The sequence below is a fragment of the Pseudorasbora parva genome, chromosome 9 (assembly GCF_024679245.1).
Source record: "Pseudorasbora parva isolate DD20220531a chromosome 9, ASM2467924v1, whole genome shotgun sequence".
NCBI lineage: Eukaryota > Metazoa > Chordata > Actinopteri > Cypriniformes > Gobionidae > Pseudorasbora > Pseudorasbora parva.
Window position 1 is genome coordinate 49331462 of NC_090180.1, and position 22322 is coordinate 49353783.

The following is a 22322-nucleotide window of genomic DNA, read 5'->3' on the forward strand; positions in this document are numbered from 1 at the left end:
TCTCCAGAACTGCAGCTCTTGTGGGCTGTTCCCGGTCTGCAGTGGTCAGTATCTATCAAAAGTGCTCCAAGGAAGGACCAGTGGAGAACCGGCCACAGGGTCATGGGCGGCCAAGGCTCATTGATGACCGTGGGGAGCGAAGGCTGGCCCGTGGGGTCCGATCAAACAGACGAGCTACTGGAGCTCAAACTGCTCCAGAAGTTAATGCTGGTTCTGATAGAAAGCTGTCAGAATACACAGAGCATCTCAGTTTGTTGCGAGCTAGCAGAGGCAGTGTGATACTTTGGGCAATGTTTTGCTGGGAAACCTTGGGTCCTCCATCCATGTGGATGTTACTTTGACACGCTCCACCTACCTAAGCATTGCTGAGACCATGTTCAGCCTTTCATGGAAACGGTATTCTGGTGGCTGTGGCTCTTCCAGCAGGATAATGCTCCTGACACAAAGCACAAATGCTTCAGGAATGGTTTGAGGAGCACAAAACCAGTTTGAGGCGTCGACTCTGCCTTCAAATTCCTCAGAGCTCAATCCAATTGAGCATCTGTAGGATGTTCTGAACAAACAAATCTGATCAATGGAGGCCCCACCTCACAATTTACAGGACTTAAAGGATCTGCTGCTAACATCTTGGTACCAGATACCACAACACACCTTCAGGAGTCTAGTGGAGTCTATGCATTGATGGGTCAGGGCTGTTTTGGACCAACATATTATTAGGATAATGTTATAATTAACATAATGTTATGCCTGAACAGTGTGTAATTTAGGGAGGAGCAAGCCCATCTAAACATAATAAGCAGCTGCTCACCTCTCTTCAGTCTCAGCTGTTCCAGCAACTCTTCACCTCCCAAAACTCCACCTTCATCTTAGGTAAACCTTGCCCTACGTAATCATATCCTATATGGTCAATGTGTGGGATATCAGAGCTAGAGTTAAAGTTGCTTCATCGAGCCCCTCATCAGTGGACAACAAGGCAAATAAGTTTAACCTAAGATTATATGGGGAAATAATCTCATGAATATCAATATAATAATCTCTATTAATCTGTCATTATGAAGTGCTATATTTATCTGACCTACATGACATCTTCATAAAGTTAATCACAATATTGTCTTCATACACATCTGAAGATTTTATAGACTGTAATAATCATTTAGCATTGTTGGAATAAACACAGTTTGGTCTCTAGTCTTTAGTCTAGTGTAACCTGTTTAGCTGTAGTTAGTGATCATAGTTAGTGTAGTTCATTCTTTCTTTCTTTCTGTTTGATACTGTAGTTTCAGGTCTTTTGTGTAAACTCATGTTATATAACTAGAATGGCAGAGCAGAAAGTAACTTTAAAGGGATTGTTCACAAAAATAATAATTCTGTCATCATTTACTCTCCCTCCCATCATTCAAACCTGAATGACTTTCTTTCTTCTGTTACATACAAAAGAAGACTTTAGAGGAATACAAACACTGAACCTGCTGACTGTCATTGTATGGTCAAAACAAACATCATCTTTTGTCAGAAGTCATTGCATTTTGGAAAGACAGGCTGTGTAAATGATGACAAATATTCTGTGTTTTTGTGTGAACTTTCCCTTTAACGTTTCCCATGTGAGAGATGAGGAATGGCAGTGGTGATGAAGGGAGGAAGAAAAGGCAGCTGGACAGATGGGTTAGCTGGACATTGACAGACAGAATGAGACAAAGACCCAAATGAAGGAAAGAGGTGTGTAAAGAGGAATCTTAGTGTCTGTTGTTTTGTTCTTCTAGAATCCAGCAGTGATGAAGAAGATCCTGACAGCAGCAGCAGTGAAGAGTTCACTGACAGCATAGAGGATGACGACATCAAACTCACGGCTCAGAGTCTGACAAGCTCACAGGTAAAAACTCATTCAGAGCGACGTCAGTCAGCATCAGTCAGTCAGCATCAGTCGTCATTCAGCATCATTCAGTCAGCATCAGGCAGTCAGCATCAGTCGTCATTCAGCATCATTCAGTCAGCATCAGGCAGTCAGCATCCGTCAGCATCAGTCAGCATCAGTCAGTCAGCATCAGTTGTCATTCAGCATTAGTCAGTCAGCATCAGTCGTCATCAGTCAGCATCAGTCAGTCAACATCAGTCAGCATCAGCCAGCATCAGGCATCATCAGTCAGTCAGCGTCAGTCAGCGTCAGTCAGCATTAGTCAGCATCAGTCAGTCAGTCAGCATCAGTCAGCATCAGGCATCATCAGTCAGTCAGCATCAGCCAGCATCAGTCAGTCAGCGTCAGTCAGTCAGTCAGCGTCAGCATCAGTCAGCATCAGTCAGCATCAGTCAATCAGTCAGCAATAGTCGTCGTCAGTCAGCATCAGTCAGCATCAGTCGTCATTAGTCAGTCAGCATCAGCCAGCATCAGTCGTAATCAGTCAGTCAGCATCAGTCAGTCTGCATCAGTCGTCATCAGTCAGTCAGCATCAGTCAGCATCAATCGTCATCAGTAAGTCAGTCAGCATCAGTCAGTGTCAGTCAGCATCAGTCAGTCAGTCAGCTTTAGTCAGCATCAGGCGTCGTCAGTGTCAGTCAGCATCAGTCAGTCAGCATCAGTCAGTGAGTCAGCCAGCATCAGTCATCATCAGTCTGTCAGTCAGCTTTAGTCAGCATCAGGCGTCATCAGTGTCAGTCAGCATCAGTCAGTCAGCATCTGTCAGCATCAGTCAGTGAGTCAGCCAGCATCAGTCATCATCAGTCTGTCAGTCAGCTTTAGTCAGCATCAGGCAGCATCAGTCAGTCAGCATCTGTCAGCATCAGTCAGTGAGTCAGCCAGCATCAGTCATCATCAGTCTGTCAGTCAGCATCAGTCTTTATCAGTCAGTCAGTCAGTCAGTCAGCATCAGTCATCAGTCAGTCAGCATCAGTCAGTCAGCATCAGTCAGCGTCAGTCAGCCAGCATCAGTCAGCATCAGTCATCAGTCTGTCAGCATTCGTCAATCAGTCAGTCAGTCAGCATCGGTCAGCATCAGTCAGTCAGCATCAGTCAGTCAGCATCAGTCGTCATCAGTCAGTCAGTCAGCATCAGTCAGTCAGTCAGCATCAGTCAGCATCAGTCAGTCAGTTAGCATCAGTCAGCATCAGTCAGTCAGCATCTGTCAGCATCAGTCATCATCAGTCAGTCAGTCAGTCAGTCAGCATCAGTCAGCATCAGTCAGTCAGCATCTGTCAGCATCAGTCAGCATCAGTCAGTCAGTCAGTCAGCATCGGTCAGCATCAGTCAGTCAGTTAGCATCAGTCAGCATCAGTCAGTGAGCATCTGTCAGCATCAGTCGTCATAAGTCAGTCAGCATCAGTCAGTCAGCATCGGTCAGCATCGGTCAGCATCAGTCAGCATCAGTCAGCATCAGTCAGTCAGCATCAGTCATAAAGCCTTCCTTTCAAAAATCTGTAAAAATATCTGACCTAACTTCCTGTGTTGACAGAAAATGCACCAGCACACATAGGAAACAGCAGCGCTCACTGAGCTGGTTAATGGGATCTTTAACGTCTGTTTGGAGTTCTTGTAGTTCAGAGCTCACTGTGCTCTCCTGACAGAAAGCTGAGGAGTACGGCCGACTGGTGACGTCCCAGAATGCATCAGAGGGGAGAAGATGTGAGGAGGCGGAGCAGAGTAATCAAGACGAATGCGAGACGGTTGAAGCGACGGTCCAGCCCGACGATTCCTCGCTCAGGTATAACATCCATCAGTCTGAGCGGATCGCTTCTGCTATAACATCCATCAGTCTGAGCGGATCACTTCTGTTTGCTCTTGTGGAAATGCTCTATATGTGTCACTGATTCTCAGGGAGCCAGAGGACGTGTGTGTGAGGAGTCAGGGCTTGGAGAAGCATGAAGCAGACCGGCGAAACTCCCACGGGTCTCAGAGAGTTTACCGCACGTTCCCAGAGGAAGAAGAGGAAGAGGAAGAGTATGATGATGAAGACGTAGATGTCCGGGCCACTCAAGGCAAACGCGGGCCGCCGTGTGTGAAGCTGCGGGGGGGCAGGTGGAAGAGGAGGTGCACTAGACCTCATTCCCTGGACCTCGGAGCACTGCTGTCACACACACCTGCGGCTCAGGTAATGGACCACTAGCTCTGGCTCACCCGAATCAGGTTAGCTGTCATACAGTGTGTGTGAAGGGTTCTGTTTTTGCTTTATGTCCAGGATGTAGAGATGGAGCGAGAGGTTGAGGGCGACAGCAGTGGGTCGAGCACCAGAGGAGGCGGAGCCGTGGGGTTCTGGCAGCATGTGGAGGCGGGGCTTCGGGAGCAGGCGGAGCGTCTCCGTAGCGACCTCGCTGTGAGCCGTCAGGAGAGCCATGAGCTTCAGGAGAGACTGATGGTGTCGGAGGCGACGGTGCATGCGCAGGCCGAACAACTGAAAGACTACAGAGAGCTGCTGAGTAAGGACACATACACACACACACACACAGACACACACTCTCTCTCTCTCTCTCTCTCTCTCTCTCTCTCTCTCTCTCTCTCACACACACACACACACACACACTCCTCCTTCAGTCTGAACCGCTGTAATGAGTGCCGTCTGATCTGTGTCCTTCAGCGGAGAGCGCCGTCCAGCGGGACAGTAAACAGGTGCAGGTCGATCTTCAGGATCTGGGATACGAGACGAGCGGCCGCAGTGAGAATGAAGCGGAGAGAGATGACGCCAGCAGCCCCGGTACACACACACACACACACACACACACACACACACACACACACACACACACACACACACACACACACACACACACACACACACACACACACACACACACACACACACACACACACACACACACACACACACACACCACACACACACACAATGGCCCTCATTTATCAAAAGTGCGTACACCAAATTTCCAGCGTACACCTTGCGTACACCCAAACCCACGATGACTTTGAGATTTATCAATATGGACGTTGGCGTACGGCACGCTCAAATCCTACACCAGCTCAGGAGGTGGTGTACGCACGTTTGAGTTAGTGTGAAAATGCGCAGAAAAACAATTCCTAACACCACAAAACGCACTGACAAGATAAGCTATATGACCCACTGTTAAAAACCACAACAACAACATTTAGTGTTTATTTTTGTGTAACATGAACGTCAATGTTTAATTTGTGTGACTTTACCAAAGCGTTTGATCTGTAGGCATATGTATTCCTCCAGTCGCGAGCCTGTGCGCTTTATCTGACGTTTCAGGCCCGCGCCTGGCCCAGCAGCTGCGCACGGACTGGGACTAAAATAATTCAGACTGACAAAATAATAAAAATGGCCTTCTTCTTTTAAATAATAATAAAATCAATAAAAACGGCATTTTCTTCTAAATAACAAGCGTCATTAAGAATAATAATCATAATAAGAAGAAGAAGAATCTTACAAATTGTCATGTAATTATTAATGTGAATGAATCTTACTCCACATCACATCATCATCACTATCGTACACCCCAATACATGTGCCGTGATACGAAATTAAATGCTAATTGTTTCAAAACGTGCTGTAAAATAATGCATATGATGGTAATTTATCATCCAAACAGCTATTTAAACTGCTGGAGTGCGCTTCTCAACCCCCACACTAACAGTAGCTACTCGTAATTTGGGTCCATATTTTGTTTTTGTGAGCGCCTTTAATCCCACTCTTTAAACTCCCAAGTCCCAAATAAAACAATTTCGGGTTTTTTCCACTTCCCTGGTGATGGTCTCGATGGGCGCGTCTCAATCATCTCACTAGTTCAGTAGTCAGAGCACTGATCAGGGAGTCAGCCCGTTGACTTATGTCCTAATCAGTGCCCTGACTAAGTGGACTAAAGAGATGATTGAGCGCGCCCGATCTCCACGTCGGAGAAGTTTCGCTTCTTTGCCGTCTTCTGTTTGTCCATGGCGTAAAATGAGGGCGTGGGGGAGGCGGAGACTTGAATATCTAGGGGCGTGTTATTCTAATGACGATCGTTTTCAGCCGCGGGATTTATCAAGGGCAGGTATTGCGTACACCTGAATTGCAGAGGTGCGCACAGTTTCATAAATCAGGCGGTGAGAGGAGTGTAAGCATAATCTTACGCCAACATATACACCAGTTTCTACGCAAGATTGATAAATGAGGGCCAATGTGAGCAGATCAGTGATATAGTTGATACAGGTAATTTAGTAATTAATTGAATTTGTCAATCAATCAATCAATCAATCAACTTTATTTATATAACGCTTTTACAATCACGATTGTGTCAGAGCAGCTTCAGTGTCAAACAGGATAATATTGCGACAAAATTAGATTTGGCTGTACAGTCGTTCTGGAGTAAACAGTGATGTTATCAGCTTATTTTCATTTATCAGAGAGAGACAATGTTGGCAGATCAGTATTGTAGTTTATAGAATTAAATAAAACCTAATTCATAAATTTTATTTGTATAATTACAGGTCAGAAATCATATTAGATTGGAATATTCAAAATTTCAGGGTATCACGGAAGAGACATATTTATTTAGGATGGGACGTCGATTACACAAGAGTATGAATACATGAAAGATCGGAATTATTGCGCCGAAGACGGGTTTTGAGCATGACGTGCCAGTGAGGCAAATTTGGAGGAGACACCATTTGACACGGCTCAGCAGACACTCCAGGATGAGCTGGTCATGTCCATGCAGGTCCACCATCCGATCCGGACAGGGCCCAGATCCGGGATAAACCTCGGGATAAACAGAGAGACTAACATTAGCGTAGATGTCACTCTTTTTATGATGTAACGAGTACATCACGAATGATGTACTCGTTACAGTATACAAATTTGTATATTTAGTTGAAAACTTAGATCGAAATGTTAGTGTCCCTAACTGAGCAAGCCAAGCCAAAGGCGACCAAAGGAACCAAAAAATCCATCAGGGCATGATGGACAAACATAAACCTTTGGAGAAACTGGCCAGAGTTTAGAGACCGCAGTAGACGTGATGGAGTATAATGCGTTAAGAGCTCGCTTAAGTACTGGAGCTAAACCATTCAGTGCTTTGAGGAATAAGCAGGATTTTAAAATGTCTGCGATGTTTTATCTATCTATCTATCTATCTATCTATCTATCTATCTATCTATCTATCTATCTATCTATCTATCTATCTATCTATCTATCTATCTATCTATCTATCTATCTATCTATCTATCTATCTATCTATCTATCTATCTATCTATCTATCTATCTATCTATCTATCTATCTATCTATCTATCTATCTATCTATCTATCATGGACCAGCTGGAGTTTGTTTATTAAGCGAGCAGGGCAACCACCCAGTAGAGCATTACAATAATCTAGCCTTGAGCTCATGAACGCATCGACTAACTGTTCTGCATTTGGCATTGAGAGCATGTGCCGTAATTTAGATATATTCTTAAAATGGTAGAGTGCGGTTTTACAGATGCTAGAAATGTGGATTTAAATGAACGATTGGTATCAAAGAGCACACCCAGGTTCCTCACTGACGACGAGTGTGTGTGTGTGTGTGTGTGTGTGTGTGTGTGTGTGTGAGAGAGACGAGGGCTTGACAGAGCAGTCATCAAGTGTTAGACAGTATTCTAGGTTACTAATTGTGGAGTTTTTTTCCCCAATAATTAAAACAAACAAAAAATAGGAAATTCCTATTCAGCCAATGTTTTATATCAGCTCTGTATTCCGTTAATCTTGTGAATTGGTAGGTTTCGTAAGGGCAGGAGGAAATATAGAGCTGAGTATTGTCAGCATAACAATGAAAACTAACGCCATGCTTCTGTCAGACACAGACAAGGACACAGATGGATTAGTGCAAGTGCAAAGTATTTATTCAGAGGTAACGGACACAGGTGATACTTAGATGGATGGTGACACTCAGACGAAAGACGATGGAGGTGAAGACGATGATGGTGAAGACAATGAAGATGATGACAATGAAGACGAAGATGGTTACAGGTGAGGGCTTCTAGGAAGGACAAGTAGTCGAAGATGGAATCGGTGCAAGACCAGACAGTGAGTGTGAAGGTGAGGAGTGCTTATGTAGTGGTGACTGGTGATGGTGCCCAGGTGTTCAGAATTCCGGTGGTGGTGAACGAGTGGGCGTGGCAATGACTGATGGCTGTGAGGGCGTGACAGCTTCCTAATGATATCTCCCAATGGTAGCATATAAAGGGTGAAGAGCAGCGGTCCTAACACTGAGCCTTGCGGTACTCCATACTGAACTTGTGATCGGTGTGACATCTCCTCCTTTACTGCTACAAACTGATGACGGTCAGATAAGTACGATTTAAACAATGCCAATGCAGTTCCACTAATAGCAACATAATTTTCGAGTCTATTCAAAAGAATTTTGTAGTTGATAGGATTGAATGCAGTGCTAAGATCCAGTAACACTAATAGATAGATACAACCACGATCGGATTATAAGAATAAATCATTTGTAACTCTGATGACAGCAGTCAGAGTACCATGATACGGTCTAAATCATGACTAGAAATCCTCACAGATACCATGTCTTTCTAAAAAGGAATATAATTGTGAAGAGCATAATTCTGTCTGCACTCTCTAATTCAAGGCACACCTCTTCATTACAAATGATATTATCAACATGACAATATGAATGAAGAAGGACTTTTGCTTTAATGACAGCATCTGGAGCTGATGATCACAATCTCAGTAGTTATTACTTAACCAAAAGTAGGGCTCAATTTAAAACATTGATTATATGGTTTAACACGCTTTCATGTGCTCTCATTTCTGTGCACAAAAGCATTCTGGGATCCTCCTAAAAAACAATTTTAGGACTCTTTGTGACTCCTCTCAGTCAAAAACGTTAGGATGGAGCTCTAGTGAAAGATCTTGCCGTGTTTGTTTTCAGAGTTTGATGAGTTGGAGATGTCTGTCTCAGTTGCGGGGGGCAGAGGCTGGCAGACTGACGAGCCGTCCTCGCTGCAGGGTTTGGTGCAGGACCTGCGGGGTCAGCTCTCTCGCTGCCATAAAGTGATCCGCGGCCTGCAGCTGCGCGTGCGCTCGCTCTCCACCACCTCCGACTACGCCTCCAGCCTGGAGCGCACGCCTCGCAAGGTACCTGTTGCCCACCATACAGCATCAAGTTAACTTGATCGAATCGTACTTGGATATGCTTATCTGGATCTGTGATGACTTGTTGATTTAGATTGATGTGTTCTGAACCCATCAGGTGAACTGGGCATTGACAGGTGTGGATGAGGACGAGGGCTGGCAGTCTGATGGGCCGCAGAGACCCAGCCCAGAGCTGCAGGAGCTGGTGAGCCGCGTGGCTGTGCTGGAGACTCAGATCCGGAGCTCCAAGCTGGAGGGCAAGAGCGGCCCAGAGGAGGGCAAATGTGCCACCTGGCCTGGGTGAGCTCACGTCAAACACACACCCATTAACTCTTTCGCTGCCAAACACAGAATTTTCGGTGTTTCCGTGTTTTCACTGTAGCGCTAGGGGGCGCTATTGCGCATCTTCTGAATGAGTCCTGAATCTCCTGATCAAAACATAGGTAAAGAAGACGCAGAAACAAGTGATTGCATGTAATCATATGCATATGAAAAATAACCTGATCAACATAATTAAAAATCATATGAATCAAAACTGCATAATGTTACTGAAGGAGATGTGGAGCAGGATGAGCTTCAGGACTCAAGCATTAGAGGCGTGGATGAACTCGATCTCTTCATCTGTTTTTGATCATCTCTGAATCTGATCATTAATCATCATATAAATCGAATCTATCTAATGTTAGTGAATGAGACGAGGAGCAGGATGAGCTACAGGACTGAAGCATTAGAGGCGTAGATGAACCTGATCTCTTCATCTGTGCTTGATCATCTCTGAATCTGATCTGGTCTTTTACAAAAAACCTAATTTTCTCAGCTTTTTGATCAAAATGTTGCTTTTTTATGAAACTTACCCATATTCGAGTGTTGATAAAAAAGGAATGCATGAAGCTTGAATAAAACAGGGGTTTTTTTGTTCAAAAGAAGAGGGTCAGCTCTTTATTTTGATATATTGCATGATCATATAATTATTAAACAAAATATTCTATGGGCTATAAAAAAAAATAGAAAACCGTCAAAAACCCTGGCGGTGGCTGGCAACTTTTTTTTTTAAACGCTGGGAAAGAGTTAAGACCAAGCTCTTCGTGATCTTGACAGCACGAGTACAAACCCTAAACAGTGCAAACTCCAAGCATATATTTCTGTTGTAAAGCACAAAACCTATCCTCTTCCTGTTTGTACAGGAAGTACAACACGCTGATCCAGGCCCAGGCGCGTGAGCTGTCCCACCTGCGGCAGAAGATGCGAGAGGGCCGAGGCGTGGTCCACATCCTCACACAGCACCTGAGCGACACCACCAAAGCCTTCGAGGAGCTGCTACGCGCAAACGACATCGATTATTACATGGCCCAGAGCTTCCGGGAACAGCTGTCCCAGAGCTCCTCTCTCGCTCAGAGAGTCAGCAGCAAAATCAGTGGACGTGAGCACACACACACACACATATATACACACACACACACATATACACACACACACACCCACACACACACACACACACACACACATACACACACACACACACATACACACACACTCTCTCTCTCACATACACACATACGCGTACAGTCACATCCGTTCATCCAGGCAGCGATGAAGCGTTGAGTCATAATTTCCTGATTGTGTCCTCAGTCGGTCATCACGTGCTTCTCTGTTATCAGGTGATCGTTCCGAGCAGCGAGATGATAAAGCGGGCCATGAGCTGCTGGCGCTGAGGTCAGTGTCTCGTCTGGAGTATAGTATGCATTGCTTCACTTTATTGATCGCAGGTGATCATGTTCATGTCTTCAACAGGCTGAGTAAGGAGCTCCAACACAAAGATCAAATCATCAAGTCTCTCCACACTCGGTTACAGAAGCGCCATGACACGCCCTGCAGCAGCCACGCCCCCTCTGAGACAACAGACCAATCAGACTGCATCTCATTCATGTCTGATGAGAGAGGCTCCACCAATGAGGATGAGCTGTGCTCAGACATGGATGCTGCCAGTGAGTTTGCACAGGAGGAGCCTGAGCCCAAAGACGGTGAATATCTGTGCTTATACACACAGAACAATATATTACACAAATAAAACAAAGTCAAAGTCGTTTATTATATGTATGGGGTACTAAATACAATGAGATTCTTAGTAAACATGTCATTTTATTTTAAAGGGGTGGTTTTATGTGATTTCACTTGTTTAACTTTAGTTAGTGTGTAATGTCGCTGCTTGAGCATAAACAGTATCCTCAAAATTACAGCGCTGAAAGTTCAATGCAAACGGAGATATTGTCTCTTAAAGTTACGGCAGTTTAAGTCTCAAACGAGACTTTCAAAGGACAGTGGAGTCAGTTGTGTGGAATAAAGGTCAAATATAAGAAAAATACATTTTGTACTGTGCCCCATTAACATAACCAAGCCTAGAAAAAAAACACGTAACCTCCCCTTTAAGGTTGTGTATAAAAGATGCTTTACTCAGATCTGGAAGCAACACAATATCAGGGTTTTAGTAACAGCTCCACCATCTACAGGTGTTTTCACCAGACTCTCCTCCAGCTGGTCTGCTCACGTTGACCCCATGACCTTTGCCCCCCTGACCTGCCCTTACCCTGGCAGCCGCAGGCCCCCGATGAGGAGTGAGCAGACAGCATGTGTGTGTGTGTGTGTTTGTCCCAGGCTGACCGACTAACACACAGTTTTGATGACATACTTTAACATTCAGATTCTTAATGCATCTCAAGCTTTGATGTGTGACATGCTGTGAATGATCTGAACTGTCATGAGTTCACCCTCTAGTTTCAGCACAGGTTATACATTTAGAGACTCTGTGATGTGTCGGCATCCTCCATTTATTCCGGTGTTATTATATAAACATAACCTGGTGAATTCTGTAGCTCTCATCTGCTAGAAAGCAGCAGATTAGAGACTGTTGCTGTGATTTGATCACGTCGCTGTTAGTTAAAGTCTCATGAATAGGCCAGTAGCACCGCTGATTTTAAGTTCAAATGTGCACAAATATTGTCTCAAACACCACATATACATCTGTTAATGTTTCGTGATATACTCAATTACTGTTAATGTTTCGTGATATACTCACAGTAATCAGTCATTTTATTCTAGACGGGCAGGGAGAGTAAAGTGTCTGGATTGGCAGTGTGATGTTACAGAGCTGAAGCATGTCGCCAGTCATTAGTGCTTAAAAGTGTAAACATTACTTTTTTTGGCATTTTTTGTTGTTATTTTTTTAAATACTTTGTGCTGATATTATGATGTTCGGAGGGTTTCCTTTGGTGTAAATATGCAGAATAGGTTAGATCTGACAGCTTATCTGTGCAAAAGAGCTGATTGGTCCACACCTGCACTCATCAAACAAACCTGTTTGCTGTTCTGCTTCCCTTTGCAGTTTGAGAGCATGTGATGACCACTAATGTGATGTTCTAAATCACTTTGCTTCGCTCTTTATCCAACAGCGTTCAGCGCGCCTCACTCACTCTCCAGCTATCAGCGAACCACGCACACGCCCCGCTCCGGCGCTTACACGCCTCTATCCCATCATCCACTGGGAAAGGGTAGAGGCCCGTCTGTGCAGACAGATGCATTGTGGGACATGGAGAATATGATTCAGCCAATCAGAGGTTTTGATGGATCATCCTATTATCCATCTGGCAACAGCCAGTCAGGTGTGTGCATGACTATTGCAGCTCAATTCAAGGTTTAAATAAAAGCAAACTGGTAAATAACAAGAACAAGTCAGGAAAATAATGGTGTAATGATTTTGACATGTGTAGACGTGATTGAGGAGCATCTGAGAGAGATTCGATCTCTGCGCAAACGACTGGAAGATTCCATCAGAACCAATGAGAGGTTGAGGCAGCAATTAGAAGGACGCCTGGCCACCGCCGCAAGAGACACAGGTGTGTGTGAGTGTGTTTTCTTCTAAGAGAGTCGAAAAATCAGCAAATCTAGCCATTTTTAAGGCCTTTCTGTATGCAGTATCACTTTCCTTCCACAAAATGCGAAATACCTCTAGTTATAGTTACTATGGATAAAGAAAGGAAATTCCTTAGACATGAGTTCAACAACTCACATAATGTATTTAATGCCTTTGCTAAAGCTGTATTTATGTATTTCAAGTGTGTGTGTGTGTGTGTGTGTGTTTGACAGTGGCTCCAACCAACATCTTTATCCAGAGTCATGATGCAGTCAGTCAGCTGACCAATGAAGTCAGGGCGTTGAAGGAGGAAAATCTGGCACTACAGTCTAGGTTACAAGCCAGCAGAGGTACACACTGCAAATCCACTAATGCCAACGTCATTTTCATATCTATTCACAAGAGTGTTGTGGTCAATAATATCAAAGTGTATTGAATGCAGCGCTAAGATCGAGTAACACTAATAGAGAGACTCAACCACGATCAGATGATTACAGTAAATCATTTGTAACTCTGATGAGAGCAGTCTCAGTGCTATGATACGGTCTAAATCCTGACTGGAAATCCTCACAGATAACATTTCGTTCAAAAAAGGAGCATAGTTGTAAAGACACTGCCTTTTCTAGTATTTTTGACAGAAACGGTATATTTGAGATCAGCCTGTAATTGACAAATTCTGTAGGATCAATTTGTGGTTTTTTTAATAAGTGGTTTGATTATAGCAGGGGTCTTCAACTAAAATAGCTTGGGGTCCAGAAAAAAAACCTTCTCACCGGCCGAGGTCCGGACAGTTATATACCTAAAAACATGAATCGATGTCTTTTTGCCAGACTAAAGAAATTAGTGTAGATTAAAATGTATTTATTGAACAAAATATAATATGTTCTCATATAGATAAAGTATGTCTTTTCATATTGTTAAAGCAAACATAGGTAATCCTTCACAAAATGTATTTCATTTTGAGGTTATTCTGTTTAAGTTGTGTTGGTACAAAATATCTAATTCAACCAGTAGCCATGTCTGACAAAAATATGATGAATGAAAAAATGCCTTCATCTCTAAATCTGCACTGAAAAAACATTCATTTCAACATTACTAGCAACTAGTAAAGTGCTTTTTCTGCTGAACTGAGATAAACAGTAACAATCAATGAACACAAACCCTCCTGGTTAAAAAAACAAAACAGAAATCTCATAATATGTACTCACATGTATAGCCTACATTTAGTTAGGTAGAGACTATCTTCAGCACTGCTCTCTCTGTGCTTCAAATTGCACTGGTAAAAAATCATTAGCAATATCATCCAGAAACACAAACAGGCAAAAATAAGGTGCCACCAGTGTTGGAAAAATTAAAAAGTGCACAAAATATTTTATCTCTTTATTTCAACTGTTCCTTTAAATCCAGAAAAACGGAAATAACCTCTCAAAAGGCTAAGCTGAGTTGAGCTTAAAGATGAAATGGAAGCATAAACATTCCTTGTTCCAAAAAATAATAATAAAAATAATAAAAAAGTGAAAATAGCTACATTGTCTGAACTTCAGTGCATGTGAGAAATTGGCTCATTTATTTTCTGCGCCCTTACCTCAGACTGCTGAGGAAAAAGGGGTCTTTAAAATGTGTATGGCTGAATCAGAAATCGCCACTATACCCTAAATAGGGAATTATTTGAGGGGACAGCCATTTGTAGTGGCGTCCGAAACCACAGTGGACATGTTTGAGTGTACTCACATGTTGCACCACAATAACGGGTGTACAGCCGATGTACACACAACAGCAGTCTGACTTCACGCACTCGTGGACAAACGTAGGGAATAGTGAATGAGGGTTTAAGGGGCCAATTTCTGATTCAGCCTCTGTTTTGCGCGCCGTTTTCTTCAGTCTCTTCACTGCGCGTCTAAACATGTAGTGAGCATAGTAACGTAGCCGCACACCGGACTGAAGCTCATGGGCGCGTCTCAGGATCTCACACCGGACGCTCACATACGTGCAAGCTCAGTTTTGAATCGACTTCTGACAGAAGAGCTGCACGATGTATTACATTTATATTATATCGTCCATGTACATACTGATTTCACCCTGTGCTACAAGAGATACACTCACCGTGCAGTTCTTCTGTCAGGAGTCGATTCAAAACTGAGCTTGCGCGTAATGTGTGCGTCCGGTGTGAGATCCTGAGACGCACCCATGAGCTTCAGTCCGGTGTGCGACCCCTTTAACTGTCAACGCAACTGTGGCAACATAGGAAAAACGGTTCTACTGAGCTGCCTGATATAAATGTGATTATTCATTTATTTTAAATCGCATTTGGCATTTAGTTATTTCAGTGTGTCAAAAGGCTTCGCGGTCCGGATGGATGCATCTCGCGGTCCGGATCCGGACCGGAGTCCGCCAGTTGGCGACCCCTGGATTATAGCCAACTTAAAAGTTTTCGGTACATATCCCTAATGACAAAGATGAATTAATGATATTAAGAAGAGGATCTATTACTTCTGGAAGCATCTCATTTAATAGCCTAGACGGGATAGGCTTGATCAAACATGTTGTTGATTTTGATTATTTAACAAGTTAAATGCTTATTCTCCTATAGCAGTGTATGAGTGTGTGGGTGTGTCTTCTCCTAAAGCAGTGTATGAGTGTGTGGGTGTGTCTTCTCCTAAAGCAGTGAATGACTGTGTGTGTGTGTGTGTTCTCCTATAGCAGTGAATGAGTGTGTGTGTGTGTGTGTGTGTGTCTTCTCCTAAAGCAGTAAATGTGTGTGTGTGTGTGTGTGTGTGTGTGTGTGTGTGTGTGTGTGTGTGTGTGTTCTCCTAAAGCAGTGAATGAGTGTATTTGATAATAAAATGCATTGTCTGTGATACTGTAGTAGATGGCTGCATGGTTATAATTTTCTCTCTAATATTATCAATATTGCTAGTAAAGAAGTTTATTAGTCAATACTGCTGTGCTGTATACAAATGTCAGAATTTGTGTCTTTATTTATAATAATTAACCACTGTTTTAAAGGGGGGGGTGAAACACTCAGTTTCAGTCAATCTCATGTCAATCTTGAGTACCTATAGAGTAGTATTGCATCTTTCATATCTCCAAAAAGTCTTTAGTTTTATTATATTTATAAAAGAAATATGGGCTGTACCGAGTCTTTCCGGAAAAAACCGAGCACCTGGAGGCGTATCGAGTGGGCGGAGCTAAAGAATGACGATCGCGAACAAAGCGGTGACGTCCTCAAGCGTGGAGAAACCCATCGCTATCGATCTCAGCTAATACAGATATGATCCAGAATCAAATCTGAGGCTGAAATAAACTGAACAGGAGAAACAGCAACAGCAGGACGTCCGTCTCTGTGGTATGGACTGTATTTAGTGGCCTGTCAACATTTGTGTTTACTCGCAGTTTATGAGGACATGATTCGGTTTATGGACTATTGTATGTGACTAAACCTTAGCAGTAGCAAGCAGAACGGTTTTGCACATCAGACTAGTGTAACGTTATACAGAGAACAGCAATGGAGTTCGTTAGCGCATTTGAATGACGAAGCACGTGATCGTGTCGTTTACTGATGTTTACTCACGTGACGATAGACGACAGCACAGACATCTGAAGCAGTTTAACTCACCGGCTGCTTCCACAGCAGGACCGAACCTTTATCGCTAGGACCGCTCCGTCAGAAACACACTTCTTTGGTATGATTTGGTGAAGTCCTGTGACAGCAGTGGCGTGGAAATCCACTTTGAGACGCGACTGAAGCCATGTTGTGAAGCTTCCCGTCATTTCTGCGTTCAAATCGGTTCAAATGCAGCGCTGCCTTCCCGGAATGCTGTGCTGAAGCGTTGAAGTCGCTCAACGTCAACCATAGGAATAAGTGTTCATGGACGACTGGATCTGCACCTGAGAGAGTGTTTACGGGCGTGCATTTCCTCTCTCTCGCTCTAGTCACGCACGCGCACCCTACCGGAAGAAGAGCCCGTACGGCCCATACAAGGACCTTCCGCTCTATTAACGTCAAGCCAACCCATACTCGAAAAAAACTCTCCGAAACTTGTGAGAAACCGGAAGGAGTTTTTTAACACAGAAATACTCCATCAAACGTCCAACATTAGTTTCTGAAACTTTGTCAATGTTTAGGATGGGAATCCAAGTCTTTAACAGTGAAAAAAGCTCAGTATGCATGAAACAGCATTTCACTCCCCTTTAAATAAATACCTAGGGTTGTGTTTGTTTTCTTCTATGAGTCAAAAAATAAGAAGGTCTAGCAGTTTTTATGGCCTTTCTGTATGCACTAACACTTTCCTTCAATTAAATGCGAAATACCTCTAGTTTTACATTTACTAAGAATAAAGAAATAAATTCCTTCTCCAAATGACTAGACAACCAATAATAGCTGTTAAGCTCCTTCTGGGCTCTTCTTTTACCCAGTCCACCATTCTGCAGAGCACATAGACACTGTCAACACTTCTAAACATAAGTTCAACAATTCACACAACGAATCACATAATACATTTAATGCGTCTGCTAAAGGTTATGTATTTCAGCAAAACACACAGATTAATTCACACAAATCATATTACAGTCTTGTGTCTTTGTTGTGGAAGGATTAACACTGGCTTTTGAACTCTGGAGAGTTTATAATCTGATATTTGTGCGATGCAGACAGCAGTGAAGAGGCGGAGCAGCTCAGGGAGGCGGTGCTTTCTGGGCGTGTTCGTCTGCAGCAGGCGGAGTTAGAGGCGGAGCAATGGAAGGAGGAGCTGAGAAGGCTGCAGAAGCACAACTGTGAGCAAAGTCAACAAATCCAGCAACTGCGACAAGACAGACAAAACAGTCAAGAGCACAACAACAGGTCAGAGAAACCATATGAAGAGCTTCTTCATGTAAAAAAAGTTTCAATAGAGTGACAGGTAATTTCTGATTATTGTCACTGGAACTCTTGCTGACTGATGAGTGAGATATACAGATGAATGAAGGCTGTGTAACTGGTGATGTGTGTTCAGACTGCAGCACGAGGTTAGTTTACTCCATCAGCAGTTAGCCGAGAGCAGACAGCTTCTACACTCGCTGCAGGGTGAGCTACGACTGTACGACCGAGTGTGTGGCGTGAGAAAGAGCGTTGCTGCAGGTAAGACACTGCAAGAGGACCACAAGGCCTGCACATCTCACAGGAACAATCAGCCCCTCCAAAATAAAACTCTTCTGGCATTGTTTATTTACACACACATGTTGTTGCAAACCTGTATGGGCATCTCTTTTTTAGTGAAACACAACAGTTTAGCCATGCTGCTCTTTTACATACAATTAAATTCAGACCCATCCAGCTACAGAAATGTTGAAAGCACCATAAAACTGACATAAAAGTCCATATGATCCGTATGCCATATTCCAACAATGTTGTGCAGTGAATGGATAGAAATTGTGGCTACTGACTAAAAATCTGTGGTGCAAATCATTATTTGATTTGATGGCACACATCTGTATATACATGGGTATGAATATATACACAAGTGATTGAGAATCAGTTCAATTTCAGTTGCTCAAACTGTATATTGATTTATTAACCTCTCTCTCTCTCTCTCTCTCTCTCTCTCTCTCTCTCTCACACTTTCTCTCTCTCTGTCTGTCTGTCTGTCTCTCTCTCTCTCTCTCTCTCTCTCTGTCTCTGTCAGGGTTTGCGTGTGAGGAGGCGTGGCCGTCAGTGGAGTTAGGGGAGCTGTTGGTGGAGGTTCGGGCTCTAAGGGCTCAGCTGGAGCTCAGTGTGCAGGAGAACAGCGCTCTACGAGCTACACTGCAGAAGCAGCTGGATCATCCGTCAGCCATCATTCCGGCCAGCCCGCTGCGGGACGTGCTTTACCGCAGACAGCTCCTCCACGGTAACGTGTGGACATCAGATTTCACTTCAGCTGTCTGTCTTCTGTCATTTAACAATTAGAAAACAGACTCATGTGACGTGGTGGCATGTTAGTGTTAGGGTTAGGTAACCATTTTGCCAATACCATTGTGTGTGAATGGATGTGATGCTTTGTGTGTTTGTACTAACCCACTCTGCCATGTTCTACAGACCCGTCTCCCTCTCCTCCTGTCAGAGACGTGGGTCCGTTTCCAGCCGGGCCTCTGTACTCGCCGTACTCTGAGGTGGAGGAGACTAACGGTGTGTGTGTATCTGTGCTAAACTGGAATGTGGATATCACTGCACTTACTTTTCATTGTGGCTGAAAAGCAGGCCCATCTTATAGGTTTTAATGAAAAAAAATGTAAGCGCTACATAAATTAAACCTGAGCTTTTTTGTCTTGCTCAAGTTTGAAAAGTTCTGTCAGCAGTCACAGATTTCTGGTTGAGAAGTAGTTATTAATGGGTCAGTCAGTAGGTTGATTTCTGGTTGAGAAGTAGTTATTAATGGCTCAGTCAGTAGGTTGGTTTCTGGTTGAGAAGTAGTTATTAATGGGTCAGTCAGTAGGTTGATTTCTGGTTGAGAAGTAGTTATTAATGGTTCAGTCAGTAGGTTGATTTCTGGTTGAGAAGTAGTTATTAATGGGTCAGTCAGTAGGTTGAGTTCTGGTTGAGAAGTAGTTATTAATGGGTCAGTCAGTAGGTTGATTTCTGGTTGAGAAGTAGTTATTAATGGATCAGTCAGTAGGTTGATTTCTGGTTGAGAAGTAGTTATTAATGGATCAGTCAGTAGGTTGATTTCTGGTTGAGAAGTAGTTATTAATGGCTCAGTCAGTAGGTTGGTTTCTGGTTGAGAAGTAGTTATTAATGGGTCAGTCAGTAGGTTGATTTCTGGTTGAGAAGTAGTTATTAATGGGTCAGTCAGTAGGTTGAGTTCTGGTTGAGAAGTAGTTATTAATGGGTCAGTCAGTAGGTTGAGTTCTGGTTGAGAAGTAGTTATTAATGGATCAGTCAGTAGGTTGATTTCTGGTTGAGAAGTAGTTATTAATGGGTCAGTCAGTAGGTTGATTTCTGGTTGAGAAGTAGTTATTAATGGGTCAGTCAGTAGGTTGATTTCTGGTTGAGAAGTAGTTATTAATGGATCAGTCAGTAGGTTGATTTCTGGTTGAGAAGTAGTTATTAATGGGTCAGTCAGTAGGTTGATTTCTGGTTGAGAAGTAGTTATTAATGGGTCAGTCAGTAGGTTGATTTCTGGTTGAGTAGTAGTTATTAATGGGTCAGTCGGTAGGTTGATTTCTGGCTGAGAAGTAGTTATTAATGGGTCAGTCAGTAGGTTGATTTCTGGTTGAGTAGTAGTTATTAATGGGTCAGTCGGTAGGTTGATTTCTGGCTGAGAAGTAGTTATTAATGGGTCAGTCAGTAGGTTGATTTCTGGTTGAGAAGTAGTTATTAATGGGTCAGTCAGTAGGTTGATTTCTGGTTGAGAAGTAGTTATTAATGGGTCAGTCGGTAGGTTGATTTCTGGTTGAGAAGTAGTTATTAATGGGTCAGTCAGTAGGTTGAGTTCTGGTTGAGAAGTAGTTATTAATGGGTCAGTCAGTAGGTTGATTTCTGGTTGAGAAGTAGTTATTAATGGATCAGTCAGTAGGTTGATGACTGTCTTCACCTCAGACTCGCTGGAGCCTCATGCAGATCTGGAAGGAGAAGCTCCGGACGGCTCGTTCTCCAGCCCTAACGGACGGCATGCGGTCGGCCACGTGGATGATTACGGAGCGCTTCAGCAGCAGGTGTTGGAGGGCCGGGCGCTGGTGCAGCGGATGGAGGCTGGGTGGAGGTCTCTCAACACTGCCCTGCTGGAGAAGGTGAGGCTGAGACAGATCTAAGGGCTTTTGTACATGACATACGTCTCATGTTTCTCTCTTCCAGGCTCTGGACTACAGCACAGTGAAGGCGCTGCTCACCGACACGAAGACCTTGCACCAGATTCTGGACGAGGCCGTCTCTCTGCTCAAGATGTTCTGGCGGGCCGCACTGCCAAGCAGCGACGGGCCCGTGCATCTCATTCAGAGGGTTCGGACATCCGCAGAGTTTGCTCAACATTTATTGATCCCTAAAATATGAAAGGCAGCATAAATGAGCATGGTGCTGATTTCCTCTCAGGAGCAGTCCATGCGTGAGGAGATCCAGCTGCTGCGTTTGCGGATCACCGAGCAGGAGGAAGTTCTGCAGGGAACCATCCAGCGTTTGCGCTGCACCAGCCGAACCAAAGAAAGCATGGAGACCTTCATCGTCAACCAGCGTGAGTCCAACAGATTGATCAGAGCTACAGTTGCAGAAACTCTAAGACCAAAATCCTTATATCATGATATATACCAATCAGGCATTACATTATGAGCACATTCCTAATATTGTATTGGTCCCCCTTTTGCCCTGACCCATCTCTGATGGACTCCACTAGACCCCTGAAGGTGTGCTGTGGTATCTGGCACCAAGATGTTAGCAGCAGATCCATTAAGTCCTGTAAGTTGCGAGGTGCGGCCTCCATGGATCGGACTTGTTTGTTCAGCACATCTCACAGATGCTCGATTGGATTGAGATCTGGGGAATTTGGAGGCCGAGTCAATGCCTCAAACTGGTTGTTGTGCTCCTCAAACCGTTCCTGGAGCATTTGTGCTTTGTGTCAGGAGCATTATCCTGCTGGAAGAGCCACAGCCACCAGAATACCGTTTCCATGAAAGGCTGAACATGGTCTCAGCAATGCTTTAGTAGGTGGAGCGTGGCAAAAGTTACATCCACATGGATGGAGGACCCAAGGTTTCCCAGCAGAACATTGGCCAAAGCATCACACTGCCTCCGCCGCGAGCGCCTTCTTCCCATAGTGCATCCTGGGGCCATGTGTTCCCCAGGTAAGCCACACACACACACCCGGCCATCCACGTGATGTAAAAGAACACGTGATTCCTCAGACCAGGCCACCTTCTTCCATTGCTCCGTAGTCCAGTTCTGATGCTCACGTGCCACTGTTGGCGCTTTCGGCAGGGTCAGGGGTCAGAGGTCACCCTGACTGGTCCATACGCCTCAAACTGAGCTGCTCTGTGTATTCTGACAGCTTTCTATCAGAACCAGCATTAACTTCTGGAGCAGTTTGAGCTCCAGTAGCTCGTCTGTTTGATCGGACCACACGGGCCAGCCTTCGCTCCCCACGTGCATCAATGAGCCTTGGCCGCCCATGACCCTGTGGCCGGTTCTCCACTGGTCCTTCCTTGGAGCACTTTTGATAGATACTGACCACTGCAGACCGGGAACAGCCCACAAGAGCTGCAGTTTTGGAGATGATTTGACCCATCGTCGTCTAGCCATCACAATTTGGCCCTTGTCAAACTCACTCAAATCCTTACGCTTGCCCATTTTTCTTGCTTCTAACACATCAACTTTGAGGACAAAATGTTCACTTGCTGCCTAATA

The 22322-nt window shown here is 44.1% G+C and overlaps 1 protein-coding gene across 8 annotated transcripts in view; it reads left to right on the plus strand.

The window, feature by feature from the left end:
- Positions 1-22322, plus strand: part of wu:fj49a02 (myomegalin) — a 100547-nt gene that overhangs the window by 61622 nt on the left and 16603 nt on the right. For 5 of the 8 annotated variants that reach the window (XM_067452938.1, XM_067452930.1, XM_067452936.1 and 2 more), the window contains 21 exons: positions 1761-1870; positions 3556-3692; positions 3806-4079; positions 4167-4404; positions 4563-4679; positions 8867-9072; positions 9188-9369; positions 10254-10489; positions 10728-10782; positions 10861-11090; positions 11577-11681; positions 12516-12725; positions 12834-12965; positions 13210-13326; positions 17627-17816; positions 17968-18092; positions 18637-18840; positions 19029-19118; positions 20529-20719; positions 20784-20927; positions 21018-21156. In XM_067452938.1, the coding sequence (XP_067309039.1) occupies positions 1761-1870; positions 3556-3692; positions 3806-4079; positions 4167-4404; positions 4563-4679; positions 8867-9072; positions 9188-9369; positions 10254-10489; positions 10728-10782; positions 10861-11090; positions 11577-11681; positions 12516-12725; positions 12834-12965; positions 13210-13326; positions 17627-17816; positions 17968-18092; positions 18637-18840; positions 19029-19118; positions 20529-20719; positions 20784-20927; positions 21018-21156 (3432 nt within the window). The remainder of the gene's footprint in view (positions 1-1760; positions 1871-3555; positions 3693-3805; positions 4080-4166; positions 4405-4562; positions 4680-8866; positions 9073-9187; positions 9370-10253; positions 10490-10727; positions 10783-10860; positions 11091-11576; positions 11682-12515; positions 12726-12833; positions 12966-13209; positions 13327-17626; positions 17817-17967; positions 18093-18636; positions 18841-19028; positions 19119-20528; positions 20720-20783; positions 20928-21017; positions 21157-22322) is intronic. The other 3 variants (XM_067452932.1, XM_067452934.1, XM_067452935.1) reach the window with 3 other exon arrangements.